Below are 22635 nucleotides of genomic sequence, written 5' to 3'. Positions count from 1 at the left end.
TTTTAAAGATTTATGAAAGACCTTGGCAGAACTTAGTCGCCATTGTTTTACTTATGTATATATTTAATATATATATTAAATAAAGTATTATTATTATTATTATTATTATTATTATTATATATTACTTATGTTATTTTCCATAAACAATGGCAACACCATTTTAAAAAGTTGAATAACAGCCTACACCAGAAACCATTATTAATCCAAAGCTTGACCCGTTCCCTTTAAATAGATTGTCAGGCTACTAATCACATTAGTTTGGTTGTTTTGGACTGTGACTTAGCTCTGTGTGTGTTAAACTGTCATTCTATTTTGCTGAAGGTATTTTTTTTTATGTGCATCAGTCATGTCTTGGGTCCTGAAGAGCAGAGCAGATATTGCAATGCAAAAAAAATATTAAAATCCAACATTTAGGCTCCCGTTATAGCTTACAAAGATTATTGTAATAATGCACAAAGTGAACTTTGCAAACTTTATGATTAAGGCTAATATATATATGTGAGATGCTTTCAGGCTAAAAAGCCAGCCGTGCCTAAAAATATTATTTAAAAAAATATATATAGTGACTAAGATTTCTGTTAATAAATGGTTTCTATAATCCCATTTTTTAAAATAGACATTAGGCTTCCATTGAACTCTCCATAGCAATAAGTTAGTGAACTCATTAGGGCCCTATGAATCGAGTAGGAATTTGAGTATTTTCTGTAATTCTACACAAATCAGAAACAAATTCATTCACACCTTTAAAACATGCGCGCTTCAAATGGCTCTTTGAGTGATACCATAGAAGAAGCAGTTTGGTTTCATAAAGTACCATGTTTCTATTAGAGATGTGCGAGTGTGAAGAACATTACAATTGGTAAAGAACCTTTACATGAGGTGCATTACATTTAATTGACATGAAACCTTTTACGAAGGTTCTCTACACTCAAACATTTCTATTACAAACATGGTTCTTTATGGAACCAAAAGGCGAGCCACAGGTGACAGGTAAACTGGGAGCAAACGTCCCCAAAGTGATTAAAAATTGAGTTCTGTGGCCTTAATTAATGATGAAAATTAGCGGATTGAAATGGAGGATTTTTCTCGTCTGTAAAGTAGCGATGGATGGTAGCCTTCTTAATGTTGACACTCCCATTGGTGTTGGCAGCAGTGATGTACAGTTCTGTAGCTGGCTCCTTTCTACCCCACCTGTGCCTCACATTGCCCCAACTCCACACACTTATCTGCATCCCCTAACGTGCATTTTTCAAGTGCACTAAAAAGGCAAGATACTGGCAGATATCAAAGGTATATATAGGTATTTTGCAAAAAGTACAATTTTATATGCAAGCTTTTTAATGTTAATTTCTTTCTGAAGACACACTCCAGAGAGATGATTATATTGCACAGATTGGTGAAATCTTTGAACTTACATTTTCATGTCATAGTGCAAAATCTCTCTCACCCATCCACGCAAGCTATCCTCTACTGTATGCAGTTGGGTTTCTAATGTTGTGTCATGTTTTGTGCGAACAGAATTTCCAGGACTGGTGTAAGACTGTCATATTGTTATGTATGGGATGTTGGGAAGCATGTGTTGTGAACTGCTCTCATCGTGCCTTCGCATAGATTTTAAAAGGACGAGGAGTTCGCGTGACTCCCATAATTCCCTCTGTGTCAAACGGCACCCCCTCCACCCCAGAGAACCGGAACTTCTGGAAGAGGCAGACGAGGAAGAGGAAGAGTTCCATCCTCGCCAGCTGTTCTCCTAGACATACTCTCTTCCCTGATGGGGAGAGAGAAACAACATGAGTGCGTGGGGGAGAGGTGGATGGGAGAGCCTGTTTAGCTGATGCTCCTTACAGTGTGCTCCTCGCATGTTCTTACCTGCAGAGAATGGCAGGAAGGCATCTCGCCTCACGAAGTTGCCGTCTTTGCTGAGGAAGTGTTGAGGATTGAAGCTGTTGGGTGTCTCCCACTCTTCTTCATCAAACAAAACTGAATGAAGTATTGGCATCAGTCTGGTTCCCTGGACACAGTGGGATAATCACGGGTGGGCTAACAGTTATCAGGCAGTGTACTTAAGCTACGTTTGCAATGTAGTAAACCAGGCACTGGAACATTTTTTTTGTTATTGAAGAAAGACTATGAGCATCTATTACATATGGGGAATTACCACAGACAATTTGACCATAGAAGTCGTTTCAGTTGACCTCTATTACAGCTGAGTTTCCAGTAGATTATTGTTTACAGGACTCGATTGTATGCTAACCCTAATAAATGAATCATATACAGATCCTAACCCTAATGACTATTTTCCATAATACTTAACTACTGTTGAAGTCCACCAGATTGAGTCAGTTAATGGCACTACAAGCTAAGACTGGGTCATGGTTGGACCTGACAGCAGATCAATGAGTGTGTTTACATATACTCAATGATCTGATAACGGCAGCAAATCAGATTGAGTCAGTAATCCAATCAACATGTTTGCATACAGTTGGGTAATCAGAGTATAGGAAAATGGGTTTACATGAGTCAAATGAGTCTTTTTGTAAACATGGACTTACGTCTCTTCGTGGACTGACTTTACCAGCAAATATGGATGTACATTTTCTTCATGGCTTCTAATAGAATGCAGTTCTGATCATCTTACAGCTTTCTCACTATTGCTAATAAGCGTCTGTCCAAAGTGCTTACCTTTGTATGCCTGCACGGACTAAGAAAACCAAAAGAAATTGAAGCGTAATTACTAATTTACTAAATTACTAATCACTTGGAAGTTTGTTCCACCACCTCAGTGTCTCAGAACAGAGAAAAGTCTAAGTGATTGTCTAACATACCATCTTTAGGAAGGGTAGGTCAAGCTGAATCACACAGGAAGTATGAAGGGCTTTGGGCGCAGATTGTGTTTTTGCCATGGAAATCAGATAGGGAGGGACTGGTGCAGATTTCACCATATTAGGCCAGTGTATGGGTTTTGAACCTGCTGTGGATGGCTACAGGAAGCCAGTGAAGAGAACGCAGAACAGGAGTGACATGGCTGAACTTGTCAATAAAAGGATGCACCATTTGGCAAACACTAAAACCTAATTTTCGTCCCCATTTTAGATAGCCAATTGCCCAACCCACTCATACTTTCTCTTACTTATGACATGTAGTGCTTACTTAGCATGCATACTTCATGACATGTAATGCTCCCAACACTGGGAAGGTAAGGACTGACACATGCTTCCTCCGACAAATGCGCAACCAGCAACACCTCTATTCGAACTGCTGCTGGCAACCATGCTCAGACTGGTGCCGATTTCCCCATATTAGGGTATAATGGTTTTGAATCTGCTACAGGAAGCCAGTGAAGAGAACGCAGTAGAGGAGTGGCATGGCTGAACTTATAAATAAAATGAGACACCACATGGCAAATACTAAGGACATCTCATTGACCTTCTACTGATGGATGGGTTAATGTCTATCTGGCTCAAAAATGCTTGGCAGTGCGCAGAGATGGACACTGCTAACTATTACCATTTATTTTTTAAATTAGTTTGAGTTGTTTTTTTTTTCATCAGACTTAAAATACCAGTGCAGAAGAAGTACAGACAGAGGTATATGATGAAATGATTTTTTTAAATAGTTCTTGTCAGCATATTTGAAGAATTCTCCATATGGTCTACCATCATCTGTCAATGAAACATAACGCACTTACTTTTGGAATGAAGTGTCCTCCAAGTGTCGTGTCCTTCAGTGCTACTCGCATGACATTCAGAGGCACAATGTCTCCTCTCCTCAGGATCTCGTGGATGACAGCTTCGGTAAAGGGCATGTTGGGTTTGTCGGCCATGCTGGGTTGCCGTGACTGTCCAATCACACTGTCTATCTCTTCCTGCAACTTATCTGCATCAGCAAAAAGTTCAGATATTTTCAGATATTTTGGTCATTAACAAATGCTATAAAAACACTTTTTGTAGCAGCTTGGTATCAAATTACCAACTGATCTATGGGTCTGAAGTGATTTCTGGGTCTGAACCATACACACCATAGTGTGGTGATTAAGGGTGTTGTGCTTGTTTGCGGTTGGTCGCGGTCTGATCCCCATAGGATGCTTTTCCCCATCATTAGCAAGTGCTTTGAGAGGCTGGTCAGAGAACTCATCTGCTCCTCACTACCTGCCGCCACCCTGGATCCATTGCAATTTGCATACAGGTGAAACAGATCTACTGATGATGCTATTGCCCTGACTCTGCATACTGACCTCTCCCACCTGGACAGCATGTGGTAAGGATGGGCAGCATCACATCCCGCTCACTAACCCTCAACACTGGAGCACAGCCAGACACATCTCCAACTCCATCTACATTTATACAATTACATTCCCTGATTACAAGACAAATGTTGGCCTGATCGCCAACAATGGTGAGGCATCTGTGCCAGGAAAACAACCTTTCTCTAAATGACAGAAAGACCCAGAAGCTATTTGTGGACCTCTGGAAACAGGAGAGAGAGTTCACATCAATGGGATCAATGCTCTATCAATGGGACCACTGTGGAGGGGGTCAGCAGCTTCAAGTTCTTTGGTGTTCACATGGACAGAACACACCACACGAGTGGCGAAAAAAGCACAACAGCGCCTCTTCTACCTCAGACGGCTGAGGAGGTTTGGTATGAACCCCTGCTTACTCAGGACGTTCTACACATGCACTGTGGAGAGTATGCTGACAGGCTGTATCACCACCTGGTACGGGAACTGCACCGCTCATGCGCGGAAAACTCTGCAGAGGATGGTGCGCACAGCCCAGGCCATCATCGAGGTTCAGCTGCCAAATCCTCTGGATTTATACACCACTAGGTGCATCCTGAGAAAGTCAGTTCAGAGGCAGCTTCTACCCCCAAGCAATTTGGCTGCTGAACAGCCAGTACCGCAGTATACCAGTCTACAGTCCACAAAGTTATCTTACTGATCTCATCACACCTCCACCCCATACAAACACACTTTGCACCCTGCACTTATTTAATGGAACTGTGACCTATCCTCAGTCACACTACACTCATAAAGACTACACTGTCTTTTGTGGATAGTTATGTAAAGATTTTATAACAATTATGTACATAGAGAATATGTGTAGTGAGGGAGTCATTTTGTCACACCTATTTCTGTGGATGTTTTTTAGATCCGTAACTCATTTTCTCCTATTTCTCGAAGTACAAAAAGCTTTAAGTGCTGTTTACCAAATAGTACTTTCAGCGATCTAGTGGTCTTGTACAGTTGTTCAGAGACCCTTTTTCATCTGTAGCTTTAAATCAATTATTGGACTACAGTTTTGGAAAGGCCTGTTTTTCTCTTTGTCTCGTTTCTTAGGTAAGTGGATTATTTTATATCAAATCTTCAGGAGCATCTCCTGAAAAAAATCATAGCTTGTACTTAATAGCCATTTAGATTTTCATCTCACTGAATTGCTAATTCTTATACTATGTCAGACTGAAAACATTTTAGTCCTCAATTGAGGATTACTCAACCCACTTATTAGCACGCCTCCCATCACCTATAATGCTCCTGACTGACACATGTGCAACCTGCCACCACCTCTATTAGTACTGCCACGTCACCAAGTAACCAACACACTTGGAGGAAAGTGCATCGGCGTCCATGCCAGCCAGCATCACACTGAAGCAATGTGAGGAAAGAGTGAAAGAGACATTTACACACCCAGAGAAAACAAGGCCAATTGTGCTCTCTCTGGCTCCGGCTGCTGATGGCAGGAATCAGAATCAGAATCAGAATCTCTTTATTTCACCAAGTATGTTACCCATACAAGGAATTTGTCTTGGTGAGAGCAACACGTATGACAAGTAACAAAGAAACACAGAACACAGTCTTAAACTAAAGGAAAATTACACTAAACAATAAATAGGGTAGGGGATAAATTAAAAAAAAGTAGAAAGTACTAAAGGTAATAAAGGTAATAAAGAGCTGAAAGATGTATTTACAGAAAAGAAAAGAACATCAACAAACAATGCACTTTAAAATATAAGTACTTTTAATGAATTTTTATTCAGCCTTGAATTGATCCATATCATTAGTATTTTCCTCATCAGTGTACAGAATACTGAACATATTTGAGCTTTATAATGCAGTGTCTTACCCTGTACCTCTGGATTTTTGACAAGGTAGATGAGAGACCAGCGCAGTGTAGTGGTAGTGGTTTCAGTCCCTGCAAGAAACAGGTCCAATGTGCACCTAACCAGATTATCATCAGTAAAACCATCAGCTGGATCATGTGCGTTCTGGACATGCAATCAGTGAAGAAAAGACAAAGGAGAACTCAGATGGTGAGCAGACAAAAAAATAAAAAATAAAAATGAAAAGTTAAGTCATGAACCACTGTACGAGTAAATGAATGCTACCTGTTTCTCAATCAGAAAGCTGTCCATGTAGTCTCGAGGATTGGATGGGTCAAGGCAAGCTTTGTGCTTATCCAAGTTCTTTCTTATGAATTCACAAACGAATTCATAGTTTCTAAAAATAACATTGTGTCGCCCAGGAAGATGCTTCATAATGGAAGGAAATGATTCATAAAACTATTGGGGAAGAAAAGAAACTTAATTGTGCATGGTAGTTTAGGATCAAGAGGTACTATGGCTTTAATATCTAGTCCCTGCTACATATAGCTTGGACTATTTCTTCTACATAAAGTTTTAGGCAGAACTACTATACCTGTGCCCATATTGAACCCTCTAGTAGAAGTGCTTCAGATGTGTATGTGAGCATCAGCTGGAAATTGTGGTCAGCATAATCAAATCTCTGGCCAAACACTAATTGGCAAATGATGTTGGAAACAGCTTTGATGAAAAGTCCAGCAGGATCAAAAGCCTCTCCTGGAGATGACATGCCTTATTAATTTTAAAAGCACATATCACTTCTATGCCAATTATCCTTTTGCTGGTCTTGCATGTTAACCAGAGCTAACAGGCCCCTCCCTAATTTCATAAGCAAAATGTTTGAATTGAGTTTACTAATAAAAATTTATTTACTCCACCATTGCCATTTCTGTCTTTTAGTCAGTTTAGATTCAGATTTTGGTCCTGGATCTGATCAAATGTTGTTCTGTGAGTATGTCCTGTACCTTTCTGGCTGTCCATCTCATCCAGCAGGAAACGACTCTCCTCACAAATGGCCAGCTCCATAGTCTTCTTCCCAAGTCCAAAGTTCCTCAGTGTGGACAGAGCAAAGCGTCGCTGCACTCTCCACATGTTACCATTGCTTACAAATAGTCCACCTGAAGAAGCAGAAAGACATGTGTAGCTAATTTTACAAAACAGTGGTTCTGTGAATTCAGACCATATTACATCACCTGCTATTTGAGGATACTAGACTAAGAACAAGCAACAAATCTTGACAGTCTTAAAATAAAGGTGCAACAAAGGGTTCCTTGAGCAATACCATTGAAAAACCACTTCTAATTCCTCTGAGAACCATGCTTCTAAAGACATTTGTGAGTGTAAAGAGCCATTTACTTTATGTAAAGGTTCTTTACCACACTAAAGGTATTACTGTTTACTTTTGTACTTGCACAATGCACTTTACACATGCACATGCCTCTATACTGTACAGTACTCTTTAACTGTCTGTACTTTACTGTGTATTAATTTACTTACCTTTACTTTAGTGTACATATACACTGCTCAAAACATAAAGGGAACACTCTCAAATAACACATCCTAGATCTGAATGAATGAAATATTCTAATTGAATACTTTGTTCTGTACAAAGTTGAATGTGTTGACAACAAAATCACACATAAATCATCAATGGAAATCAAATTTATTAACCAATGGAAGCCTGGATTTGTAGTCACACAGGCTGATCCAACTTTGATGTAATGTCCTTAAAACAAGTCAAAATGAGGCTCAGTATTGTGTGTGGCCTCCATGTGCCTGTATGACCTCCCTACAATGCCTGGGCATGCTCCTGATGAGGACTCCTGGACAGTCTGTGGTGCAACGTAACGTTGGTGGATGGAGCGAGACATGATGTCCCAGATGTGCTTAATCGGATTCAGGTCTGGGGAACGGGCGGGCCAGTCCATAGCTTTAATGCCTTCATCTTGCAGGAACTGCTGACACACTCCAGCCACATGAGGTCTAGCATTGTCCTGCATTAGGAGGAACCTACCATTGCCTGAGTAGATCCTCTCAGAAAGGGGGCTGTAAGGCCTATCCACAAAATTGTCAGCCTGGGTTACTAGAGCCTCCTTCACCATTTTGTAACCAGTGACAAAGACCACCTTTTCTTGGCCAATTCGCATGGAAAATACATTGTTGTAGGCCTTGCCAAGCTGTGGAGATGGAATAGAATGAAATGAAACAGATGGAATAAAGGTGAGTGTGTGTATGTATAGGTATACATTGTTTTAATTGTCTTATAAAACAGCAATTGGGCATTTTGGGCATAACCAGAGTGTATTTATACCTCAGAGTATAAAGAGTAAGAACACTTCTTAAAGTGCATTAATTGATCTCAGAAATTCTGAAAGGAAATCAGAGCTTGAGGACATAACTGAAAGCAGTTGGCTGTTTAGGCTGAAACCCTATCTGTGTAGTCGGGCCTTTGTTATTTTTTTCAGGTAAAGGTGCAGATGTTCGAGTTGATAGACATATAGAATTTCAGTAAACTGAGATGTTCTCACACTGTGGATTGTTTGCTGAATCATTATTGGTGCAGGTAAAACACTAAACTCAGTTCTGTAGCCTTACAGCTTGTGGCTTAAGCCACAAGAGCATTTCATATGAAAACATTGTATTTTTGGCCAAAACGATGCAGTGGTTTTGTTGTGTTAGTACTCCGCATGCAGTAAGAGTGACAAAAAAACGATATGATGTCCTGGGTATAGGTAAAAAGGCTCTCTCATTAAGTGCTACAGGAGGCCCATGCAGTCACAACTAACATACACAAATTTACAGTAGGGAATATGCAGTGTTTTTGGGAAGTATCATACGGTTAGTTTTTTAGTTAGAGTCAGTTGCTCTTGATGAAAACAGTGCACTGTTAGTACAGCCTATCAGGGCAATTTCTTTTCCTTATTTTTCATTATAAACCCCCTGAAATAACTAGACCAATTCAGTCTGTGGGCAGCTTTATAGAAGTACTTATCTCTTTCAAACATTTCACTCTGATTAAGTTTAACAAAAATCTGTTTTATATAACATGAGTAATAATATAACATGATAACATGAGCGCACTACTGGAAATGTTTGCTCACCTTGGTTAAGTAAACATACGGCTGCTTGGAGGCGAAGTTAAAGATGTTTCCAAGGAATGGTAGCGAGAAAGGTCCAGGTGGATAATTCAGAGGTTTTTTGTTCTTTAAGTAGTCCAGAATGACCAAGAACACAAAAAGAAAGAGCAGCAGACCCATCAGACCAAAACTCTCAAGGAATGGCACAGGCATGATGGCTTACACCAACACAGAGATACAAAGAAGGAACGTATTGGTTTCAGAGAACGTGTTTGATGTTGTAGGACTGTGACTGTGATTTATCAACCTTTTAATGGTCACACCCCTCTCTGCTTTCTCTCTTTTGGCCCATGGTTTCTGATTGTTCAGACTAGGTTTGAGTAGGCAGAGTATTAATAAAGCTTAAAAAATTGCCAAAAATATGCAAAGGCACTGTGGCTGAGCAATGACAAAGAGCAAATCTACTGTAAATAAACTCATCTGAAGACCTCATTCAAGTGACTAAAACCATCTGAAGGCCTTACTGGAACCTTTCCTTGCAATTTCTTAAAAATTATTGTACTATAAGAAGACCTCTTAACCAAGGCCATTAATACATTTATACAGATATAAATCATTATATATTCAATATATTTCTTTGTACATGTACACATACACTGACCTTGGGACTCAACCTTTCATCTTTCATATGTTTTCGAAACCAGGCTACTGATTCACATAAACTACCACCTACTTTTCTTTAACCTTTACCCCCAATGTGTAAACATGTCAGTGAAGTCTAGACAGCAAAATGTTTTTAAGTGATTTAGTAACATTTATATCACAAGAGTTTACTGTAGCTTAAACTTTATTGATTGGTTTTGTTTTTTACATTGACTAGATGTCTCAGATCACTTAGATGTTCAAAAACAATGTAAAAAAAGTAAAAAGACAAAAAGGAATAGTTGAAATATATCCCTCTTAGTTCTTCTAAATATTCATGACCATTTTTCCTCAAACACAAACAGCACTATACTCAACTTCCTGCAAATTATTTAGTGCAGTCATTGTGGCATTTATCATTCTGCATGAAGCTTTGTTCTGTAAATATTATTTACTGTCTAAAACATTTATATAGGTTTATATAGAATGAATTAAATGCTTTATCATGTATAATACTTAATATGGGCTCCTTGCTAAAACATTTTTTGTATAACTGAAGAGATGCTTTTATGCACTCTGTATAGTTTGGTCAGAATGATTCTAGTGTTCTGTGTTTTGGTTACTTGTCATACGTGTTGCTCTCATCAAGACAAATTCCTTGTATGTGTAACATACTTGGTGAAATAAATAGATTCTGATTCTGATTCTGATTCTAGATTCACAACCTATTTAGAAATAGTAAATGTGGTCAAATATGCTCTTTCTTAACAGTGTTAATGTTTATGTAGGAGTTGGTCTAGGATTAGGGTTAGGGGTAGGAAATTGGGTTGAGAAGAAAGTTAGGATTAGGGTCAATAAGATAAGATAAGATAAGATAAGATAGTCCTTTATTAGTCCCGCAGTGGGGAAATTCTCAGTGTCACAGCAGAAAGGGATAGCAAGACACTCAGTTACAAAAATGTAGATAAATAATTTACACTATATACACAATATAAATAAGAATTTAAAAAAAGCAATAACAATATTATTTACAGCAAATGACTCTTAATTGCACATGGGGGGATATTGCACATAGTATTTTTGCATTGAGGGATCTCTGTTCTCTGAACATGAACATGTGTGTGCAATACATGTATTGTGAACAATGTATACAGTAAGAAAAACTGTAAATTTCATGTATTTAGATTATTTAGATTCACTGATATATTGTTGATTTATTGCAAGTAGTCTGTTGTTCATATTTATATTTTAAATCTAAAAAGGACCACTTAAAAGTGTTACCATTTATTTCTGTATATTTATTTTTACTGAGTAATCATACACAGAAAGAGGTATAGCAATATGAAGCATGCAGTTTATACTATAAGATAGAGGAAGGAGAGTGCAGATTTGTGCAGAGTGCAGACGAAAGTCTTCAACAATGTTACACACTGTAAGTTACTCCTTAATATGAAGATATGAGTAGAGCCCTGCAGCAACCTGAACGTTTCTCTGTTGTGAGTTGGAAACCATGTGTGGATGATCCATGTTTTTTTGTTTTCCCCATAAGTCTGCACATGTCTTTATCTTGGGAAGGCACATACCTTGTATGGCACTGGGGACTGTGTAAAGCCAAGCTGACTTTCCAGACTGGGCTCTTCACCATGAGGTGAGCTAAAAGTAAAGGTCTGAAGGAGGATGGTGAAGAGGAGGACAAGCTCCAGGCGAGCCAGGTACTCCCCAGGACACAGCCTCTTACCTACAGGACATACACACATACAGACCCAAAGGACCATGAGACTAGTTCAACAACACCATGAACATTTACCTCAACAATGGAAAGTTTATACAGATAAGGTGCATTATACAATGTTAAGTAGTGGTTTTGCTGTACCTGCAGAGAATGGAAAGAAAGCATCTCGCCTGTGAAAGTGACCCTTTGAGTCCAAGAAGTGAAGATATCTGGTGTTTCCCATTCACTCTTATCATGCAGCACAGAGGAGAGATTGCTGATCATTACTGTTTCATACACACAAAACAGAAGGCATCAAAGTAGTTCTGGAGAATTTATGACGTCATGTGATTATCACAATAATACATACATTAATGGTGTTTATAAGCACAGATTTTATCAAACATTCCAGTTCACAAAGAGTAATACTCTAATTATGTATTTTCTATGTTCCTTTGGTATAAAATAGCCCCCCAGTGTAGTGTCCGTAATGGCCACCCTGGACATGTTTAGTGGGACAATATTGCCTTTTCTATGCACCTCATGAAGGACAGCATTGGTATATAGCATGCTGGCCTTGTCTGCCATATATGTGATCATCCAATAACATGGTCAATCTCCTCTTGTACCATCTCTGATTGGGGAAAATTCATAATTAGAAGATTTTTTTCTTTTGTAATTTTGTCTACTAGACTATTACCCATGTTGAAATTCCATGATATCACAGCCTACAGTATCACTTAGCAATTACACCCCCCCCAAAAAAAAACAAAAAACAAAAAAACCAAAAAAAACATAATGCCATAGCTGAACCACTTATGGTTCTGTAAAGAACCATTGAGAAAGAGTGTATACTGGACCACCCATCACATAATTTCACACAAATGTTAAGTTGTTCTTTACAGAAGTTCCTCACAATTCTTCACCCCCACAGCAGTTCTTTATAAAAACTTTTGCCAACCAACAAGAGTGTACATAAAAAACATGGGGCTTAATCCACCAATATCTTACAAAGAATATTAAAACTGCTAACAAAAAGTCAAAAAATGTTAGTTGTGTTCTTATAAGAATGGACCCCTTTGTCCTCATAAATTAAACATATTTTAAATATGTAAACATGAAAATTGCACGAAGTGGGTTGGTGAAAATGGTCCAACGTTCTAAAGTTATAGATCTGAGGAATAGAAGCCTGGTCCTGGCAATCTTGATCATTTAATGGGTTAAACCTCTCTCAGATTAGATAGTAATCTAATATATTAGTGGTATCATTTAGGATACAGTCAGGTAATTGTTCTCTGAGACAGTATACTCTGCATAAGTGGGTATTTGATCATGTAGAAGAGCCCAGCATAAAGGGTCTCTGTTCCTCCCTCAAACAGGTCCACCATGCACCATGCCAGGTTGTCCACATCAAGGTGGGCCTCCTTGTCAGTCTTTCTCTGAAACTCAGACTTAATGAAATTTGCACAGAGATATAACACGTAAATAATCTGACTACTTTCTCAATTTCTGCAAAGTAGGAATCAGTGTAATTGCGAGGCTCATTTGGGTTCCAGTCTAGTTTGTGTTTGTCAGTCTCCTCTCTCAGAGAGGCAGCAAGTGTTTGGTAGTTCCTAATTATGGTGTGATGAGGTCCTGGAATCCTGCTCAGTATGCTCTGAAGGATGTGAAAGAAAAGAAGTATGCTTTGTACAGTAACAAATAACAAAATCAGTGCAATGTATTTTAGTGTACTAATAGTTTTTAGTCTTAGCAACAGGTTTCTGAGTAATAGTAAGAAGGGTCTCTTTTATGTGCAACAATAGTGAAACCTTATTTGGTTCTGATTAGAACCCTTTTTTTAAGTTCTATAAAAGAACAAAAAACAGGCAAAGCATTCATGTGGGTCCTTACAGTTGTTCTGGTTCAAAGGTAAAGAACCTGTGAACAACTCATGTATTATATATGTGCTAAACTGTAGGTTTCAATGGTATTGAAGCCCTAGTTTTGCAGTTACACTTCACTAGTTTATTTAGTGTAAGGATGAATCCAGTACCTCATTCCACACAGAACCAGTGAGGTACACTGACTCTGCGCTCACTTCATGCATAGAAGTCTCTGGAACTGAATGTCATCATACTCATAACGATGGCCAAATACCAGGGTGCCAATCACATTAGCCACTGCATTATTGATTTTGAGCAGAGGTCAAATGGACAGCCTGTAATGCAATTGAGAAACATCTTTCAATTTGGAAGTGAATAAAAGATGCTGAAAATCTCATTTGGATTCAAATTTCACAAGAAAAATGTTTTCAAACACACTTGCATTTATAGTAAGAGTACCCCAGAACAATTAGCTGTTGATTGCCTCTTTAATGTATAACAGTGATAAACACTGATATCAGCCAGGACCAAACCCACAACATACTGGTTAATGACTCAACCTCTTGAGAGCTGGGTTATTAGTACCCTAAAATAACTTTTCTGCTCCATCACAAGACTCACCCTGTTCCTCTTTGAATGCCTCACACAGGAAATGGCACTCAGGCATCTTACAAATCACCAAGAAACACATTCTTTTTAACATATTTGATCAGAAAGTGGAACTTTCTTTTGACTCAACAAGACTTTCTTCTTGCCAGGTTTTTACTGTACTGCAGTCATCTTCGGTCTTTAGTTGGTGCTTGTTTGTGGACCTTAATGTTCTGGATCTTAAGCTCTTTGGTTGCATTCATCTTCATTGTGAAGTGCTATCCTTTCAGTTTTGCAGCATCCAACTGTATATGAGCAGAAAACTCTATTCACATTAAAATTGATCCTGATACTTCAGGAAATGTGTCCTAATTCTTTATACTTCTATCAGCAGTCATATCAATAAACATCACTTCCATCAGGAGCCATACATGCCTTTTCAAAAACAAAAACAGTGCCTCCTGATTGTACAGTAGATTTCAAATTCACCTGTCTCACTAAAATATTTCTTGACTTGATTATCTATTGTATCCCATGGACCTGTTGGTGTTGCCAAGTTGTCACTGCATCCTGTACTAAACTGTTGATTTGGCAAAACATTTCTGCAACATCTATGATAAGTTTTTCATTTATTTGTTTTTTTTAGTTAAATGATGGCCAACTGTATCTGCATCACAATCTTTGAGTTCCCATAAACAGATATCAAACACAAATTCAACACTTGGAATCATTTCTTGACATTATATCTTAAAAATTCATAATGGAATGATGAGGGAACAGGGCTGACCATTAAATTGCCAATTGTCCATTTACTTTTGAGCCTGGGAAATTGGAGGGACTGTGGGAAATTTCCACTGTTTCCATTGTTGACACCCCCCCCCCCCCCCCCATCATCTCTAATTGTCTCCTTGAAATCATTAAGGTATTGGTTCAGATGCAAAATGACAAAAATTATTCCTGCCCAAATACTTATGAACCTGACTGCACAATGTTTACACATGTACATTTCTGTCTTTAATGAGGGCACTTTAAAGTATCTAAATAGAGAGAACTTACCTTGTCCATCGTTTTATGGTCAACTCCCGAAAATACATTTCTCAGAAAAGGCAAAGCAAGAGGTCCTGGAGGAAAGTTTGGCGGATTTTTGTTCTGAATATAATCGACAAGGATCAAGACCACCAAAATGATAATTAAGCAGCCTTTAACACCAAACAGCTCAAACATGTCATTTAAAATCATAGCTGACACTGTTTCAGAGCAATTGATTTAGAAAGCCGAAGGGTAGGTCAGTGCAAATCTGTATAGTTCATCCGCTAACTGCAAGTTAATCTGTGCCTAAATCTCAACTTTGATACATATGTGTAAGTATTGCGTGTGGATGTTTGCATTTGTGTGTGCCGGGCACAGGAGGGAAAGAAAGAAGATAAAGGACTAAATGCTGGTGGGTTAGATAGCATAAAGGTCTTTCTGTTTTTTGGTGAGTGGAGTGTTACATAATCGGGGGTGGTGTGATCTCCAAGAAAAACAGGGTCCCTTGACAACTCATTTATTTACATTCTGTGGAATTCTAAAGAGCTCCACAGGAAACAAATTCCTAATCTGTCCTCTCCCAGACATCCACAAGCCTCATTTGCACAGTAGCACAGATGTAGAGACACAGGGTCTAAACACTCAAACAGTTTATTAATTAATCTAGTTGCAATCGTGGGACATTAAATGAAGTATGTATAGAGATATCAGCAAATTTTGCATCAAGTCTCAAACTGCTTCCACTGACTAGAGAAAACTCATGCTTAGATTTGCATAGTTTATTAAAAAGAATTATCAGTAGAAAATCTTAATAATGAAAAATGTGGGTCTTTAAGACATAATACATGTTGTGCATAAAACATGGCTAGTTGAATATGGTCAGGGTTTCTCAGAGTGAACAGGAAGAGGGTTCCCAGGGAAACAGAAGGTCAGAAGGTGTTATGCAGCAGTATTACATAACATGTTAAATGCTTTCCAAGAATTCTTGGTGGAAAAAAAAACATCCCATTGGACATGAACAGTCCACAAATGGTTTTCACAGCTGTACACAGCCAGTCACAAAATGTTAAGATGACAATATCTTAGGTGTTGCTTCTGCAGTAGCATAACAGCATTTACTATTATGTGCACCTTTATCAAATAGGTGATTTCCATGGATGCATGACATTGAAAAGAAAATGACAATACCAGAAATAACAAAAACACAAAGTAAAAACAGTCCACTACACACTTAAAGTACGTCCTACTTTTGTGCAATAGGTAACTTATCTTTTCATACTGTTTACTCTACTAATACACTGACATTCCAAAAAAAGGAGCTTATACTGATGTTTACTTTTTAAAAACTCTAAACACAGTAACACACCTACATCACACAATTAGCCCATTTAAAAAAAAAACTTTTTTTTTACTCAAAAGCACATTTTGTTTATTAAATACCAACTCTGCATTTCATGGTGAAACAAAACTTTCACTACATATACTAAATCAAAAATACCATATAGTCAATCATAGCATGGCTGTCAAAATACTATGAGTTGATGGCATTGCAAAAACAGCATTACTTTTTTCTCTCTACCAGTAAACAACCAACATTATGACATTACATTGCTTTTTTTTATCATTCAGTTCCTTGGTTGCTAAATATATGCATTTTGACAACTAACTACAGGTGAATGAGTGATAATTACAATATAAAATGTAGAATAGACAAAAACAGTATGCGACAGTGTTGCAGTAAAAGTGTTATTCAATTCAATTCAATTTAACTTTATTGTCATTAAACTAATACAGGGTTGTACAATACAACCAAACACCATAAGGCACGTCTCTGGTGCAGAATAGGTAGGATATGATACAATAGTGCAAGGACAATAGACAAAACATGGGACAGGGTGCATAGACAACAAGTACAAAGACAATAAATACAATAAATACAAACATATACATATACAAATCTGTGCATGTGCAAATAAAGGCTGGGTGATTAAGGTCCAGACTAAGTTATGGTTCTAACAGTAAAATGTAATAAATATGTAGAGCAGTGATGTGCTGTGTGTGTAAATGAGGAGTAAAACAGGGAGTACATGAGGGTATGCTGAGGTAGACCTGTCTGGTGTTGTGAACAGCATCTTGTAGTACAAGTGCACAGTGCATTAATAAGTAACAGCTAGTGTTCAGGTAGAGAGAGCAGTTGACAGTTTATGTCCAGAGAGGAGTTCAGTTAAGGTGCAAAGTGCATATAGTCCCTGAACTAGTAGAGTAGAGTAGTAGAGTATTGTGGGTATGATGAGTGAACACATCTGAGTAATCAGTGTGTGTGTGTGTGTGTGTGTGTGTGTGTGTGTGTGTGTGTTGCTCATTGTATTCAGGTTGAGGCTGGTGTTGCTGGTGAGGATTTCAGTAGAAGATACTTGGATAACCTTGGATAAAAACATTTTGCAGACCATCTCTATTTATAAAGCAGCAACTTAGACTGTATGTTCAGATGTTTGTGGACACCGTTTCTAATGAAGGGAATGTGCAAATGCACACAATAAATCTGGTCTAGCACCTTTAGAGAGGTATTGCCAAAAGAATAGCACCTACCTTCACAATAGTAGCATTTACGAGGTCTTTCAGTCTGGGTTTAGACTCAAACATAACACTAAAACAGCGCTACCAAAAGTCACAAAGGACCTACTTGTTTCATTTGATAGGGGCTGCACTACTATTATTGTGCAAAATATTGGGCAAAATAATCTGTGAACATGGCATTGACTTTCATTGCTATGCTGATGACACCCAGCTCACATTTGTCTTAATAAAATAACAAACTGTCTTAAAGACACAAAGAACTGGCTGACTCACAACTTTCTTTTGTTAAATCCAGAGGTCCTACTTATTGATCCAAATATGGAATCAAAAAATGCAAATATTGCTGTAGATTTAGATGGATTCTCAGTCATACTCAGTAGCACTGTAAATACCTAGGAGTTTTTTTTGACTCTGTCCTCTCGTCTGATGCACACATCTGTTACAAAGTTAAAAAGGAATTCTTCCACCTATGTAATATTGCCAAACTGCGTAAAGTACTCTCCTTACCTGGCACAGTGAAGGTGGTGCATGCATGCATAACATCAACATTGGATTACTGCAATGCCCTTGTGGTTGGAAGTTCATGTAAATCATTAAAAAGCTACAACTAATTCAGAATGCAGCTGCTAGAGAGCTCACTAAGGCTTGATCATTTTACCATATTAGTCCCATTCTCTCGTCCCTGCATTGGTTACCAGTTAACTTCTGCATTGATTATAAAATACTCCTTCTGACTTATAAGTCACTAAATGGTTTGGCCCCAAAATATCTTGGGAAATTTCTTTAACCATACAATTTATCACGTACACTGGCCTTCTGTCAGTTCCTCGTTTAGGAGAATCAGTGCTGGAGGAAGAACTTTTTCTTATAAGGCTCCTTAACTCTGGAATAAACTTTCCATTGGTGTTCGGGACTCTCTACATTAAAAACGTATCTTTTTGCTCAATCTTTCGGATAATCCATCCATGCACTGTACTGTTATCGGTGCTGGTGTATCTTGTATAAACACTAACATGTTCGGACTGTACTGCTCTCTCTTCACAGGTTCCTGATCAGTACTGCAGTCTCTCAAATCTACTTGCTTTACAGGCAGTACATCAGTCTATTCAAACTCCTAAACACATTTCTCTCCCCTATGTGCTGAGCTGCCCCCTGCTGTCTGCTTGCTGCTGTTACAAGTCAATTATTATCATTATTATTTTATCTATTATTCTATCCCTCCTTTCTGTTCTCTCTCTCTCTCTCTCTCTCTCTCTCTCTCTCTCTCTCTCTCTCTTTCACATGTACTGAGATGCCTGGTTCCAACTGTTCCATCCTGGTTTCGTCTGACCTGGCCTTTACTCCCCTCTTGCCCGCTGTCCTGCTCTGGGGCCTTGCATTGATTTATCCTCTCCTCACTGCATGATTATGCTTCTGATTGTTTATTTGGGGGTTGGGAAGAGATGGGATGATGATCATGCATCATCCTGACCTCACTCAAGCTCTTGTCACTGAATGCATTCAAATCCTCACAGCTATCTAGTAGAGAAAGGCTTTCCTGGACAGTTGAGACAAGTACTCCAACAAAAGCTGGATAAACTACTACCTTTGATTTCTGATGACTGAGCAGGTGTCCCAATACTCGCTCGAAGTTGCCTGCCTCCGATGCACAATGAGTTTCTCCACTCAGGTCACCGACTGCCCCACTGCTGCCCGTCTTGGTCTGCACAACCTCTGGATTGCGCATTCCACACTCTGCCTGTGTGCCTCACCACATCTCTAGCTACCCTGCATTTTACCATCAGGGTTCTTTCTGAGTTCCGGATCCTACTCTTAATCTGGATCAAACTTCTTCGTATTCACGGGAGTCATAGTGTCACTCCATCATACACCTTCTGCTTCCTTGCTCCCTTCTCTGCCTCACTTCCCCCCGATTTCTTCTTTCTCTCTGCTACCTCCTTTATCTCGGCTCTGCTACATTCCATTCTACTGGAATGGATCCAACACGGATGCTTTCCACAAATCAGGGCTGTCTGGTCAGCATGTCGTTCTGCCCAGGATTTTATGGCCACAATGTTCCGATGTCAACTGTGGAGCTTAAACAGCACGGCTCTGCATGGGTCTACAAACACCCTTCAGCTCCAGTCGGGGAGCAAGGGAGGCTATGCAGTACAGAGACCAGGGAACCCAAAGTATCAGCAGTTGGCATTAACTTCTGCACAGGCAGGTGAGGTGGCGGAGGCATGACTAAGGCAGAAAGCTCTTGTTGGGACAGTTGCATCAGGGCGAGCAGGTCTAGGCTGTTTTTCTCTAATTGTTCATCAAGGCGGGATAAATGCGTGTAGGCATAGAGGAGATTCAAATGCGTGAAGGCATAGAGGAGATTCACAACCATTCAGCAATATGGTTGGACTCGGCCAGCAAGGTGCCTGGACAAGGTGGGAACTGCTTCTTGGAAAGATCTCTCACAGTTAAATTTTAGCCACATCAGATTTCTGGCCCAAGCTGTATATGATACCTTACCTAGCCCGGCAAACCTTTATACCTGGAGTAAGGCAAAGTATCCTCCCTGCCCCCTTTTGCACTGGGAGAGGAATTTTACAACATTTCCTCAACAGTTGCCCATAAGCCCTGGTCGAGGGTCGTTACTGCTGGCACCACAAGCTCAAGGTAAGTGAAGAAATAGTCAGTGTAGCTATTCCTTTCATAGCTACCCCCCCCCCCCCCCCAACCAATGGACAAGAGCTGTCCAACTGTCTACAGCCCCAGACTGACTGCTGAGAGCAGATCTTGGAAAACAGCTCAGGTTCTCCGTTCACATCCTGCACTCCAGCCTCTGCTCTGACTTAATCATCTTCTTAGATTCCTCAAAACAGGTCATTGATGTGGGAGCTGACTGTGCCCAGGGAAAAAACATATGAAAGAGGATGAAGATGAGTGGCATTTGTTCTATTGCAGATGTATCAGAGAAAGCCATGCAGTGTCTTTGGAGAGGGTCTATGAATCTCATGGATTGTGGATGCTGGGATGTAATCCGGGCCTGTCCTCTCACAGGAAAGCTGACTCATACTCCTGTTTCATCTCAATGTGTGGTCCGCACTGGCACAATTTAATCATGATTTCAAGCGTATTGTGATCTTGCTGTTTTGCATTGTCTTACAGGGACATTTGTTGTGGTTTCAACAGACAGGACAAAGACACCTAATCTGTTGCTTAAGTAGGTCCGCATGGCTTGAACCGCTGGCTGCTGAGGTGTGTACTCTTCAGCATGCTTTGACTAGTGTGATTATGTATCAATTTATCAGTGTTTTTATTCTATTCTATTTTATTTAGTTTTGGGAAAGTTACTCCAATTTATTTATTTATTTTTCTAACAACTGTCCAGTTGATTGAATGCCTCTTTCTCCATTTTCAATACAGAGATAAACACTGCTTTTTCACTGCCCCAGACTGAAAATCTCTACATACTCCTCAGCAAGATGGATAGATGCAAAGTATTTCTCATTATATAAAAATAACCAACTTCCAAACTTTCCAATTTAGTTTCAAACTTTAGCTTTTAGTTTTTTCATAGCCTGCAAATGAACTGATTATGAAAAGAATACTTTGAAACAAATCTTTTTTTTTCTATATTGTATTCATCTTGAAGCTTTACGTCCCATAACTACTGATGAAAAATCTACTGCCTACTAAATGTACGTAGATTCTGCAAAAATGTGTGGAACTGCTGATGGGCCATTATAATGAGTGTAAAGGGTTCCTCTACCTTATGTATAAATTGGAAGTTCAGCCCAGTGACGATATTTCCCCACAAAAGGCAGAAGACAGGGTCCTGGTGAAAGTTTTATTTACACAAAGGTAATCCGCAAGAAAATGAGTGGTCTATGTAAATTCCCCTGGATTCCATGAAAGAATTGGAGGACACCCACACCCTACACCGTGAATTTTATTTTATTCTTTTATTCTCCCTAAATAATGAGCCTATTTGGATATTGATCATAAAATGTGTTATTCAGTAACAATGTATCGCTGACAATGTAAGTAAAAAAACTAGGTCAAATGCAGTTTGCACTTTACACCATGAAAGTTATTCATAGTCATCACATACTCATCATATGTATTCAACTCATATGATTGTAATAAACAGTGTGTTCTTGCTATTTTAGTGTGATTTCCCAGAAAAAATGTACAGGGAAAATATTATTGTTATTGTTTTTACAGTGTATCTAGACCAGGCCATCTCACAAAACTCGTGAAGAAAGTTACAGAGAGGCAAAGTTTGAAGAAACTGCTAATTGGCTATGACTGGATTGATAATACACCAGTCAACAGTATCAAGAGCTCTGCATACAAATGACCAGAATGGAATAAAAAAAGAATAAATAAAATAATTATACAAATTATACAAATCAAAATAGCTCTTTGGTCAAAACTTAAATGCATAATTGAGAACAGATTTAATACTTGGATGTCAGAAAATTAAAGAGGCCCTATAACCAGCTTAAAGTTTAAAATTCTGTTTTCAGATACAGTTATAGATACAGATATACTGTAGAATATCTATATAGTCGCTATAGATATTCATGAGTAATAGATGAAGACATATTTGATTTATTACCTAAAAAATTCATATGAAAATGGATTTTTACACCCTTACACTTTCACATTTGGACAGTCCAAAGCCTGATATGTTGATCCTCTGAGGCAGGAAAAAAACATGAGGTTTAGCTATTTTTTTTTTTTGTTGTTGTTGTTGTTGTCCTTTAAATATAACTACTATGTTCTCTTCATCTTCTAATGTTTGTGGTAGCATTTAAGCTTTATTGGGAGGATTTCAACTAAATCCAGTAAATGCACACAATGTGCAGATCTGAACTTTCTTCTGAGAAGCAGATACTCTGCCACAGTATTGGTCTTCCCACATAACTTTAGGATATAGTGCATGCTGTAAAACTTGGCTGGTTGAAAGTAGCCAGGACTTTCCCAAAGATAAACAGCAAGATGTTTATATATAAAACATTTGGTGGGA

The 22635-nt window shown here is 38.8% G+C and overlaps 1 protein-coding gene and 1 pseudogene across 1 annotated transcript; both read right to left on the bottom strand.

Annotated features, from left to right (window-relative positions):
- Positions 1 to 1314: 1314 nt before the first annotated feature.
- cyp2n13 (cytochrome P450, family 2, subfamily N, polypeptide 13) lies at positions 1315 to 9294 on the bottom strand. The gene is made up of 9 exons (XM_072681839.1): positions 9240 to 9294; positions 8153 to 8315; positions 7104 to 7256; positions 6695 to 6855; positions 6385 to 6558; positions 6123 to 6264; positions 3689 to 3876; positions 1870 to 2011; positions 1315 to 1768 (listed from the first exon to the last, which is right to left on the bottom strand). The coding sequence occupies exons 2-9, from the start codon at positions 8283 to 8285 to the stop codon at positions 1593 to 1595; spliced, it is 1269 nt and encodes a 422-aa protein (XP_072537940.1). The 5' UTR covers positions 8286 to 8315; positions 9240 to 9294; the 3' UTR covers positions 1315 to 1592.
- LOC140549461 (cytochrome P450 2J4-like) lies at positions 9219 to 14100 on the bottom strand (annotated as a pseudogene).
- Positions 14101 to 22635: the final 8535 nt, after the last annotated feature.

The sequence above is a fragment of the Salminus brasiliensis genome, chromosome 1 (assembly GCF_030463535.1).
Source record: "Salminus brasiliensis chromosome 1, fSalBra1.hap2, whole genome shotgun sequence".
NCBI lineage: Eukaryota > Metazoa > Chordata > Actinopteri > Characiformes > Bryconidae > Salminus > Salminus brasiliensis.
Note: the sequence above shows the minus strand (reverse complement) of the source record. Positions and strands in the feature narration are given on the sequence as shown.